The 12,077-nt window shown below is 32.2% G+C and overlaps 1 protein-coding gene across 5 annotated transcripts in view; it reads left to right on the forward strand.

Annotated features, from left to right (window-relative positions):
* Positions 1–12,077, forward strand: part of LOC143253961 (vacuolar protein sorting-associated protein 54-like) — a 53,205-nt gene that overhangs the window by 25,317 nt on the left and 15,811 nt on the right. For 3 of the 5 annotated variants that reach the window (XM_076508631.1, XM_076508629.1, XM_076508630.1), the window contains 3 exons: positions 228–337; positions 2,551–2,683; positions 5,916–9,378. In XM_076508631.1, coding sequence (XP_076364746.1) covers positions 228–337; positions 2,551–2,683; positions 5,916–6,056 — 384 coding nt within the window. In that variant the 3' untranslated portion in view covers positions 6,057–9,378. Of the gene's footprint in view, positions 1–227; positions 338–2,550; positions 2,684–5,915; positions 9,379–12,077 lie in introns of those variants that run through there. The other 2 variants (XM_076508632.1, XM_076508633.1) reach the window with 2 other exon arrangements.

Raw genomic sequence — 12,077 nt, forward strand, 5'->3', positions numbered from 1 at the left:
AAATTATATGTATATTATCTGACATTTTCATGTAACATTTTCAATATATGGAAACCTTATATATAGAGACACTTCAGTTAATTTTTACACTGTTATGAATCAGTTTATAAATTACATTGTCTTTTTTAAAAGTTCATAGTTGATAATTATAAATGTTGGTCGCAACATTTTCCATATGTTGTATCATGTACTTATAGAAGATAATAACACTGAGCTTTGCTTTGCAGGCATTGCATGGAATATTACAAGATGCAATTACATTAGCTGCCAGGAATAGTACTACTGCCTCTTCAGATTTGACAATTGATCCAGAGGCAACAAACCTGACTGTTCCTGTGTAAGTTTTATTTTCATATGTGATGGATAAATTTTAATCTTGTGGTTCCAATTTCATATTATTATAAATTTACATATTGTGTATAATGAATTTCAGGCCCTCTTATTTACATATTTTATACGCTTTGTAGGTGTAGGACAGTACTTCATAAAATTGATATTTTTATGATAAACATAAACAATAGACTTAATCACAGTCTTTTTTTTTTTTATCAATAAATATATTACAGTATGTTCTATGTGAGCAAGTGATAGAAACTATGTAACTGTTCTAGAGTTTACTGTACAGTTATGTGACATTTAATACTTCAATTGTAGCAGTATGCTCTGCCTTTCAAGTGAAAACTATCATAAGAAAGTTTGCAGTTACACATACTTCTTCAAATACTTGTATAAATTTGATCCCCTGTATCTATTGTTATCTCGATTACAAACTTTATAAAGTTTTAAATGCTAGAAGTTACATCAGTAATGGATAATGAAACATATAAAACATTTTTACATATATCTGGTATTATATGTAAACACTATTTTATGTTGTTTGCTGTTAAGCACAAAGCTACACAAAGTGCTGTGTTCTGACAACCATGAGTATCAAAACCCAGTTCTTAATGGTATAAATCTACAGATGCCACTGGAGTGGGCAAGACCATTTCAACAGATTTTTCTGTTTACTGTACTTTGATTTATCCAAAGACTTTGAAAATTAGGTGATAACAGTATTCATTAGAGCATTAAATAGAAGAAAAAAAATTAAAATTCACATAGAAAGATTCCTAAAACAAATTAAAATTAATAAATGACCACTTATCAGGAATGATGAACCAAGGAGGAGTAAGGGAATAGTTAACTAATGCACACATTAAACAATAATACAGTTTCTTTGTTTTTTAATATTTTTACTGCAGTGTATATATCCATTTTTGTTATTTTTTATTGTTATATATTTTTATTACAGGAATAACTCTGTGTGTTAGCTTAGTATATGGATTAAAGACTAACCTATATTTCCTAAGCTGAATAAGCCTCTTGGGATTACAACTAAAAAATATCATGAACAGCAGCTACTCAACTGATGAAATAAAGCATTGTAATGATTATTAATAAGAATGTAAAATAAGTGTAAAATTATTTGTTTTCATTATAGAGCTGATTCTGAGTTTTGATCTGTGTAGTTAGCTTGCTTTTATCAGATATTGTTAATTAATATAAGCTTACTTATTATAGCTACAATTGATATTGACTCACCAATATATTTACTTACATTACTTTAGTTATATACAGCTGTGTTTGTGTAACATGCATATTTTTTACAAAGTTTCATGTAGAATAAGAGAAGAAATCACACACATACACACATTAAGTAAAAGTGAAATTCAACTTAAAATATCATGTTTTCTTCTTTCTAATAATATGTTTAGTGTTCCCAGTGTATTCATTAGTCTTTCTATTTATTATTTGTGAGTTATAGATAAGATAGATTTATTGGACCTTCTCAAAGTGAATAGGATAAGCTAACTTCAGCTATTTCTTGCAATTAAAGCCAAACATTGCAGGTATCTTAGTGCAACTTTGGTCTTCCTTGTAGACACCTGTGTGTGTAAAAAGAAATTGTGTTTCCAACAGTAAGTGGTGGCTTGTGAAAAAACTTGCATGCTTTGCTAGGCCACTAATAGTTTTAAACTATTGAAACTTGCTTAATAGTTTTCCAGTTTCATTTATTGTTGGCATTACTTCATGTGTCATTTGGAAACATGATAACATGTTTTCCTTGAAAGCAGAAAAACTATCATAGCACAGTACTTTTGTGACCTTTGTTTGTGTGAGACTGTATAAGACATAGGTCACAAAAGTTCATCATTGACACTTGTATGTAGAAATTTTCATTTTCAGAAACTGTGTTTGATCTTTCTTATCCATATTACTATTCTCTAATAATTGTATTTGTTTGGTTAATTCAGTGTTATGTTTTTAACAAAGGTTTAAAAATGTTACCATTCTGAATGAAAAATGGAATTTTTGTACAATTGAATGGTACATGAAAACACTATATTGGTAAAAAAGCTACATGTAATTATGATTAATATTTTTGTTTTGTGTTTTGTTTGTGTTATGTTAAACAAGAATACAAAATTTAGTATTTTTATTACCTTGTTTCACATTTTATCTCATAAACATTGTGAAAATGCATTTTTAAAAATTTTCTGTTTGTAGAAGCAGTGATCTGGAGGTAACAATATCAGAAAGTGAATACAATAAGCTTACAGCCTCTCTGAAAGATGTGCTCTGTTCTGTATGTGATAATGCACATGAACAGTGTGCAAAATTCATTACTGCCCGAGCTGAGGTAAACAAGAATTTGTTGTTGTTTTTCTGTTTATTCATAACTTGTTTATTGTTTTTTTATAATGACAACTTTAAGATTATTAAAATGTAGCACTGAAGTATTGAATATGAATTTGTAAATAGGAGAAAAGTGACAATTTTGTAAACTTTTCCAGGATGGTTTAATACTAAAACGTTCTGTAAGTGTGAAATATAATGTTTAATGTGAAATATATATGGTTGGAGTATAGCAAGCACTCTTTAGGCTAAAGCTTTACTTGCAGCAACCATATATACAATACTTACTAGTTTAAAACCTTACTTAAAACTCAGTAAATGTTGTAGTTAATATAATGTTGCATAATTTTTCCTTCCTCTTATTAATTATATTATTTTTCTGTGTGTTAAGTTACTTATTCAAAGCTGTGTGTTTAAATTGTCTTCAGATGAAATGTAGTTGTCATACAGGTTGTCTGAGACAAATATATTATGAAATAAAAATGAAACAAAAAATTGCTCTAAATCACATTTTTTTAAATCTTTTAGGAAAAGTTTCACTCAATGTAAAAGAACCTCAGATTCATTATTCATTTTGCTAATGTACATCAGGAATATGCAGAGATGAAACTTTATATCCATTCAATAACTAAATAGTTTCCTTAATTAAAATACAACTTTTCAAACAATATGTACTTCTTTTCATACATTGGCTGTTCTTAATCTTCCACTGCGCTCTAATGCATTGAAAAGAAATATTTTTGCATGATGCACTAGGTTTTTTATCCCATAAATTTGAACTGCTAAGTCAGCATGTGTAAAGCATGCAACAACCCTCCACCAATAGGAGCACAACACACTCCACTAGAGCAGCTGGCTTCCTCTGTGCTATGTGAGGTAAGCCTCGCTTTCTCAATTTGCTCAGAACCTACTTTGGTAAGGCCTCTTCTTTGGCCATTTACTTACTTACCTGGCTACTTTGTTGTTGGGACTGAGAAGAGACGTGCTGCTTACAGTGGTTTGGCTCCCCCATCTCCCCTTGAGGACTTCAGGATGGCTTTATTTTTGCATAACCCCATTTTTTCTAACTATTTTGCACAAACTCCACTTCTATGGCTTCTTATGTGTTTTGTTGGGTTTCATCACTCCTACAGTTGAGCATGGGAGACTTCATCCCCCTAGTAATACCAGGTATGCAATGTTTCTTCCCTGCTCTTGCAATTGAGTGAGATTGTTATTTTCCTTCTTGTAATACTTGTTACAGAATTACTCCTTACACTTGAGTTGAGGCTTAGACACAGCCCTATAAGTCTGTATTAGGTTGTTGTACTTCCTGTCTCCATCAGTTGATTTGAGAGTTTGTGCAGTGGATGTTGTTTGTGCTTGCAGTATGGCACTCTGTTTACTTACTAGAGTGGTTGATGTATATTTTAGTAATGGTCTGCTTGCCCTTGACACCATACACTGTATATATTGGTTTCAATAGTTTTATTTATTTATTTTTTATGTGAGGTACTTTTCCTTGTATAACTAAGGATGGAATCTGAAACCTCATATATACTGTTGGGGTTGAGTAAATATCTTATAAGTTCTTTACCTTCATAATTTTGTGAACTGGCTGTTTGCTTTCCATGTGGGTTTCAATTACCATTTTTTTCTTTATAATACTTGTGACCCTTCCTACAAGAGTCAGTTTGTTTCAAATCACATTTGTACAGTTGATTGAAGATAGAATGGGACTGGCGTTGATTATTTACACATGATACTTTATTTTCCAAGGTCAATATTTTACTGGCTCAAGACTGCAATGCTATCTATTTGATGATACTCTACTTCTTCAAGGGCAAAGAACATATCTGTTTCAGAAGTGGGGTGGAGTCCCTCATGTGTGCTTCCATTTTATTACAGAACACAACTCTATGATTCTCTGTGGATTTTTTTCACAGGATGTCTCATTTTATTTTACACAGATCCCTCAACCTCCTCAAGGTAGGATTTCAGTTATTGTGTGTGAAGAGGTACGTATTGTTTAACAAGGTGTTTTCTTACATTGAAATTAGGTTTCTGATAGATTCTTACCTACTCTTTTTCCCCACTTTGAATGTTCTTCTATTTCTTGTGAGTCTAGTCTCAAAAGTGAGGTTCACATCAAGTAGATAGAGGGAGACAGCTGTTCTCGCTAAGTGTATTGTACTCCTGTTGGTGGAAAGTTGTCACATGTTTTATACACAATAAATGAGCAACTTAAACCTATGGATTGTAAAGGCTAGTGCATCAAGCCAGAAAACTTCTTTTCAATGCATTAAAGGGCAATGAAAGATTGTGAAAAGTTATTTTTTGAGAAGATGTAGTCTTGAAGTCTGTTTCCAATATATAAAATGATATCTTTTAGTTAATTTAATTTGGCACAGTTGCTATATTATAGATCCTTACTAAAACATAATAATGAGTTTGAAACTATTATTTTTCATCATCCTGAGAACCATTGATATTAAATGATGCAAAAGTATAATTTTAAAATTGTACCATACTTGTGGGACATTATATCAGAAGTTAAGATTCACAGGATTAAAAGTAGGTTAAATAAGTTATTTTATGATGTGATGTGGCATTAGTCATAGGTTTATTGTTGATAAAGTACCATCACTAATAAAGGTAGTCATCTAATTACTTAATGCCTGTAATCACCATGAATTGTATAAATTTTCACTTAAATCCAACTTTATACTGTTACTGATAACTCCTTGCTCATGTCATGATGTTATATATATGTATATATATATTTTTTTTATGTATATATATTTAAATAAATACCAGATCAGCTGCACAAATAGGTTTAGAGCGTTAATGGTTAGTTAGGGTGAGTGAGTGTTTCTTGTAACAAAGCTATATCGGGCTAATTGCTGAGTCCATGGAGGGAAATGGAACTCCTGATTTTAGCGCTGTAAGGTTAGTTAGGAAAAAATGCAACTGTCTATACAAATTAAGACTTAAGTATCATATTTTACCATTGATTTGAAGAAATATCTTTTTTGTAGTCAATTTTTTTAAAGAAAAGTTTCATATTGAATCCGGTTTATATGGAAGTGTTATGACAAATGGTTCAATGCATTTGTAAAACGTATGGATAATTTCAGTAAAATTAAAGATATACTAATTTTTATAGCATCTTTTATGTTGATTTAATGTTTTTAATCAACCCTTAAAATAAAGTTTTAAGAATGAAAACTAATGGTCAGTTTTGTGTATTTTTACAGTGCATATGCAGAATATATGACCAGTTTCAGAATAAAAAAATGGTAGATATCTGTTTCATCAAAATAAAACTTCCTATGTGTTGTTCGATCAAGTTCCTGCATGCCAGGAAAATTATGACACATACATTCTTCGCTTTTTAAACGTTTATCTCCTCATTCATAAAACATTTATGGTTTATAAAAATACCAAACTTTTCACTAAATAAAATATAAGTATGTAGAAACAGCTTTTATCTTTGATAATACTATACACTAATAATAAATGATGTATACCAGTTTACGATATGCTAGCCAAGAAGAGATAACTTACAGAAGATGCAAGGTAAACAAAAAGATCCTTATGAAAAAAACAACAACAAGAAATGAATGAGGAGAACGAGAAATCAAGCCCAGAAAAAACACTGAGAGTGATAACAGTTTGCGGCAGTTATCAACTATTCAACCAATAGTAACTTAGTCTGCAGTATGCTCGAAGATGGAGAAGCACACAGTAACGTTTACTCTACTCAGAAGTGAGACAGTGCAAAGACAGAAGATAACAACAAAGAAACTGAGTAGAAAGCTTAGTGTGAGTTCTAGAGAACTTGGTTGGTGTCCCAGTACTGAGTGGAAGGGATCAGGTTTGATAGTATAAAGTACAAAAACAGAATTGTGTAGTCAGACAGTTGTGATAGAATAAGTCTCTATATACTAAAAGACAAAATATGCCTCGTGTCTATCCCTGTCTGTGTAAGCAAAAAAACTGTTTATTGGGTTACCTATGCTGAGCCAACCGCAAGAGTCGAGCACCAAATTTTAGTGTATAATCTTTCAAGGTTATCGATGAGCCAGTGAAACTAGTTACTTTAATTTTAGGAAAACACAATATGCAAACAGTAGCGGTTAAGAGAGCACCAAGAAGCGATTGACTAATAAATTATTAGAACAAAGTTGAGAAACGGGGAATATCGTATGAAAAGATATAGTCGTTACATCGTTACATAGTAAACGGGTTGGAATCAAAACGTTAAGAAAAACTAAAACAAGTTAAGAGGCAGAAAGAAACCGACAGCAGAAAGGGATTAAAGAAAAAAAGCTCTATAAATACTAAAAGTAAAGGAAAAAAATGAACAGCAAATATGCGAGACTGACGTTAAGAAATATCATGGCTGAAAAGATAGCAAGAGCTGTAGGTGTTTTTACTGGTGAATGTGAGAGGAAGAAACAAAAGCAACTTCATTTTAGTTTTAAAATTAGGTTTTTGTAGAGATATTTACCGTAAATTTATGATCAATCCAGTCGGAAAAATAACCACCAAAATCAGATCAGGAGAGCTGAAATATTTTATGATGTTTAAATAAGTTTACCAATCAGTTCTCGCTAACCTCAAATTGAAACACAATTGAAAACACACGGCTGAAGCCAACCAATCATTCAGAATCTGTAGTCCATAATGGAGAGGTTTTTGAGAATAAAGTTGGAAAAAATGGCCTTTATACTCGAGATAATTATAAAAGATCTTTTTATTTTAATCGACGTTCCGCCTTTACAGATTCATTAGGGCTAGCACATAAAACTCTTTTTATATTACAATATTACAATTTAAGTTAATGAAACTACTTGTTGTATTCTATTTCTCGAGTTTGTTGTAACTTGCCTCTAACAATGTATTGAATATTATCATTGTTTCACCACATATTGTGAAAGGCAACATAAATTTCCATCAATTGGCCGAAAATATCGTACAATAAGACAAACTGGAAAGGACAGAAGAACAAGTATGCAACAGTATCGAAAAATAACGTTATAGTAACAAGAATCTAACGTTTCATCCGACTACCAAGCCGCTTACAAAGAAGCATCAAAACAGTGAGCAATCGACACCATTTCTTAACAAATACTACAAGATGTCATAGATTGGAATTATCGGACAAAATATCACCAGAAACTGTTAGAAAAACAGCTACAGATAATCAAAAAAATAACAGATCTGCAGTTCCAAAACTGCTTTAAAAATACAGCTAAAGGAAACGAACTCTTGTGAGACACGTCATATTAACAGTAAAAACGCTATTGTACGACTACAAAAAGACACTGAAATGTTCCACAAGTCATCAGCGAAAATATGAAATTTCAACCCAAAGCTATGTCGCACATGGTGAAAGGTCCAGGCGTTATTCTAAGTAGAAAACTTACAGATAATACCTGTCTCGAGATTTTAATATCACCTGAAAAAGCTATATAAAGTGTCCTCTGGAAAGAATATCACGAAACTAAATAAAGAACAAATAGTTTTAAAAAACTCACACACAAAAAACTATAGAATATACTAGTGAAATCGCCGACAATACACCAGACAATGTAGTTTACAAACCAACACCTAATAGAAGATACAAATCACCAAGCAGATAACTAGAATCAATTATCGATCAGCAATAATCTCCTTTGCCTGACAGAAGTATCAATTGCCAGCAATATCAACAGCCACAAAACAAAAGGTCTCCTTCCTACAGCACTAGATAAAATATATCATAGTGTAGTGGATTTACTATTATATATTTATTTTAATATGGATGTTTGTTTTAGTTGAATATATATTTGGAAATGCATGTAACTTATACTGTTAAATGTATATTGCGAAATTTTCGCCTATTCTCTATAAATTTCTAGAAGATTCTCGAGGGTAAGAATGAACAATATAGGTTTTATGAAAGCACTGGCATATTGTTAGGCCAACTGAAATTTCTAGAACCTCGCCTTAACATATATAAACCGACACACCAAGACATAGTTTATATTGTTAGTTTGCTATGCTACAGTTGGTGTAATATAAACTTCGGAAGTTATAAATGTGAATAATGTTTATTAATGGGAAAAAAAACTACAGTTTATTGACCAGAAACGTTTATATATTTCGAACATTACAAACTGTTTAACTTCAGATTATTATCGGACGTTATTATTTCTACAAAGACATTGTATAACTTCGGCTGTAAAATACTCAATTGAGATCAGCGAGAGACAGCTAGCTACCTGTTAAGTGACTATATGCATATTGGCAAACGTTTCGACAAACTAAAACAATTATGTTTAATTGATGAGTTCAAACATTGTACAAGTGACGACCTCAAATCTTACTTGGATAAAAATAAAGTTGAAACACTATAGGAAATAATTGCTCTTTCTGATTAATACACTTTAACATATAAAGCCACTTTTCATAAAAAGAAATTCCTGCCATCTCAGCAAAAATCGTCACTTCTATTATATTTGTTTAGTTGTTTAAGGGAAACCCTGATAATCAGATATGATATATCTTGTTAGCACTGATAAATATAAATTAAATTAAGATTTGACTTTTAATTTTGAGCGAATTTTGTCTCTAATTCAGATCCCAGACACGAGCTTTCAATTTATTATGTTACGTTAGTTGCGTGTTACTATTTTAAATAGTGAGAAATATTAATTTGAATTTAGAAGTCAATTAAGTATCTATTTATTCAATTTATGATATTTGCCAACAAGGATTATATAAACAGTTTCCTTTCTTGACACAAATATATTTTAATATACAAATGATAATAACGGTTATTACAAATAATTATTCATAGACAAATATTTTATAAACTCATAAACAATATTCAGTCTTCTATTTGGTGTGAAACTGAATATTTTCTGGACGGTCTAGGTTACGACAAACATTTAATTTTGAGTTGAAATTGTTACACTTTTCTTGACAGAAAATTTATGTGTGTCTATCCTTGGTTGGCCTCATGCGGTTTACAAGTTCATTTTTTACCGATGAAGATATCTAATGTCTTCATAGAAATACTAACGTCCGAAGTTAATTCACTGAAGTTTGTAATGTTCGAAATATATAAGCGTTCCTGGTAAAATATCTCTAGTTTTTCCAATTAATAAGCTATTCCTAAGAGACAATTCCTACGTTTGAAACATGTCTGCTTCGATAAAGCTGACTTCAGGGGTAAACCTAACGACATGACTCGTTATTTTAGACATCAGAACTATCTCAACAACACCATTGAGATGACTACACTCGCCACTGTTCGCTGTATCACAAGCTGACTGTGACTACTAACGACGTACCATATAGCGACAAAATTTCTTCAGTCCTTACATACTATCCTTTAACTAAACAGTTGTCCAGTGCAACTTGCATTACTAAGAAAAATTTTTTTTTGTTTTTTTTTAATTTCATGCAAAGCTTGTTTGTTTGTTTTCGAATTTCGCACAAGCTACTCGAGGGCTATCTGTGCTAGCCGTCCCTAATTTAGCAGTGTAAGACTAGAGGGAAGGCAGCTAGTCATCACCACCCACCGCCAACTCTTGGGCTCCTATTTTACCAACGAATAGTGGGATGGACCGTCACATTATAACGCCCCCCACGGCTGAAAGGGCGAGCATGTTTGGCGCGACCGGGATGCGAACCCGCGACCCTCAGATTACGAGTCGCACGCCTTAACACGCTTGGCCAGGCCGGGCCCTCGTGCAAAGCTACTCGAGGGCTACCTGTGCTAGCCGTCCATAATTTTGCAGTGTAAGACTAAAGGGAAAGTAGCTAATCACCACCCACCGCCAACTCCTGGGCTACTATTTTAACAACGAATAGTGGGATTGACCGTACATTATAACGCTCCCACGGCTGAAAGGGCGAGCATGTTTGGTGCGACCGGGATTCGAACCCGCGACCCTCAGATTATGAGTCGAACGCCTTAACCAACCTGGCCATGCTAGGCCTTACTAAGAAGAGACAACATATCTCGCGATATTTTTACCACCCCACCCTCAAACGTGAGAGGAGTTAGAAAGGCTGTCTAGTACATTCCAAATTACGGACATTAATAACATAAACTACTTGTTTTACATGCGATTATATGACAAACTTAACAACTCCCTCCAGTTCTACCTGGCCAATTCACCATCGGAGTGCATTATTTATTGTATTCGCTGCACTAGATGCTCTACACTGGGGGAAACTATATGATATATTACGTGAACATCTGACCAAGTTTATAAAAGTAGAACTACTTGAACAATGACAGTGTGTTTGTTGTTCCACGCAGTACGTACATATTTTAGAATATGTATATTATAATTCTTCAACAAGTCTGTATAAACTTTCTTTCTTTGTAATACAGTTTAAAACTGTGTGACGAAGGACCTTTGCCCAAAAAGGTTCAAATTAATATAAAATTGTTTTTTTTATAGACGTGTGTTTTTACTTACCTTGAACTTTTTTCTTTTCTTATTTCATTAATTTTCAACGTTCTGCGGTCTTTTCTACTGTTTGTTTTTCTAAATATATGTCACATGTTAATATAGCTATATAGTAAGTATTGTAAGTATACAATAATGAAGCAAGACTTAAAAACACTAGAAATCGGCTTTCGATAGCCGTGGAGGGCAGAGCACACATAACCCATTGTATAGCTTTGCGCTTAGCTACATATTAACAAAAGCACTAATAATAAAGTTACACAACGGTGATAATATGATGTAACACATTAGTACAGACATACTAAACATTTCTTTGTAGCATAATAGTTCATTTTAAATAACAAAACACCAATCATTAAATGTATGAACAATCACGTGTTCATAGTTCCAGTTTGATTCAGAATATAAAAATTTAGTGAATAGAAGTTTTCGTACATGTTAATGTTGTGTGTGATGTGTAGTTTAATGTTGTGTGTGATGTGTAGTTTAATGTTGTCTGTGATGTGTAGTTTAATGTTGTGTGTGATGTGTAGTTTAATTTCTAGATTCCCCATTTTCACTCGTTATTGAAAGAAAGAGATTGTAGCCCTGTATTATGAATACAAAATAAGCCACCATAAAGTTTTATGATTAATTTGTTTGATCATTTTCTACATACATTGTCGTTCGATGAACTATTAAACTACTGTTAAAACTTTATCCACAGTAAATAAATGAACTATTCAACATAGTTTCTCAAGAAATCTAAAAGTACTTATTCGAATAAAGCATAAAGTTTGGTGATGGTATTATTAGGTTTTGGTGTGGTTTTTTTCATATAACTCGTCAATATAACAATGTTTGGTTGGTGATAGCATGAACTTTCAGTTGTTTTGCTATTAAAGCCTTTATCACAAAAATACCGACATATTAGTCTTTAACAGATCATTACACTGATCGTTGCTT

This window comes from Tachypleus tridentatus, chromosome 6 (genome assembly GCF_004210375.1).
Source record: "Tachypleus tridentatus isolate NWPU-2018 chromosome 6, ASM421037v1, whole genome shotgun sequence".
Classification (NCBI taxonomy): domain Eukaryota; kingdom Metazoa; phylum Arthropoda; class Merostomata; order Xiphosura; family Limulidae; genus Tachypleus; species Tachypleus tridentatus.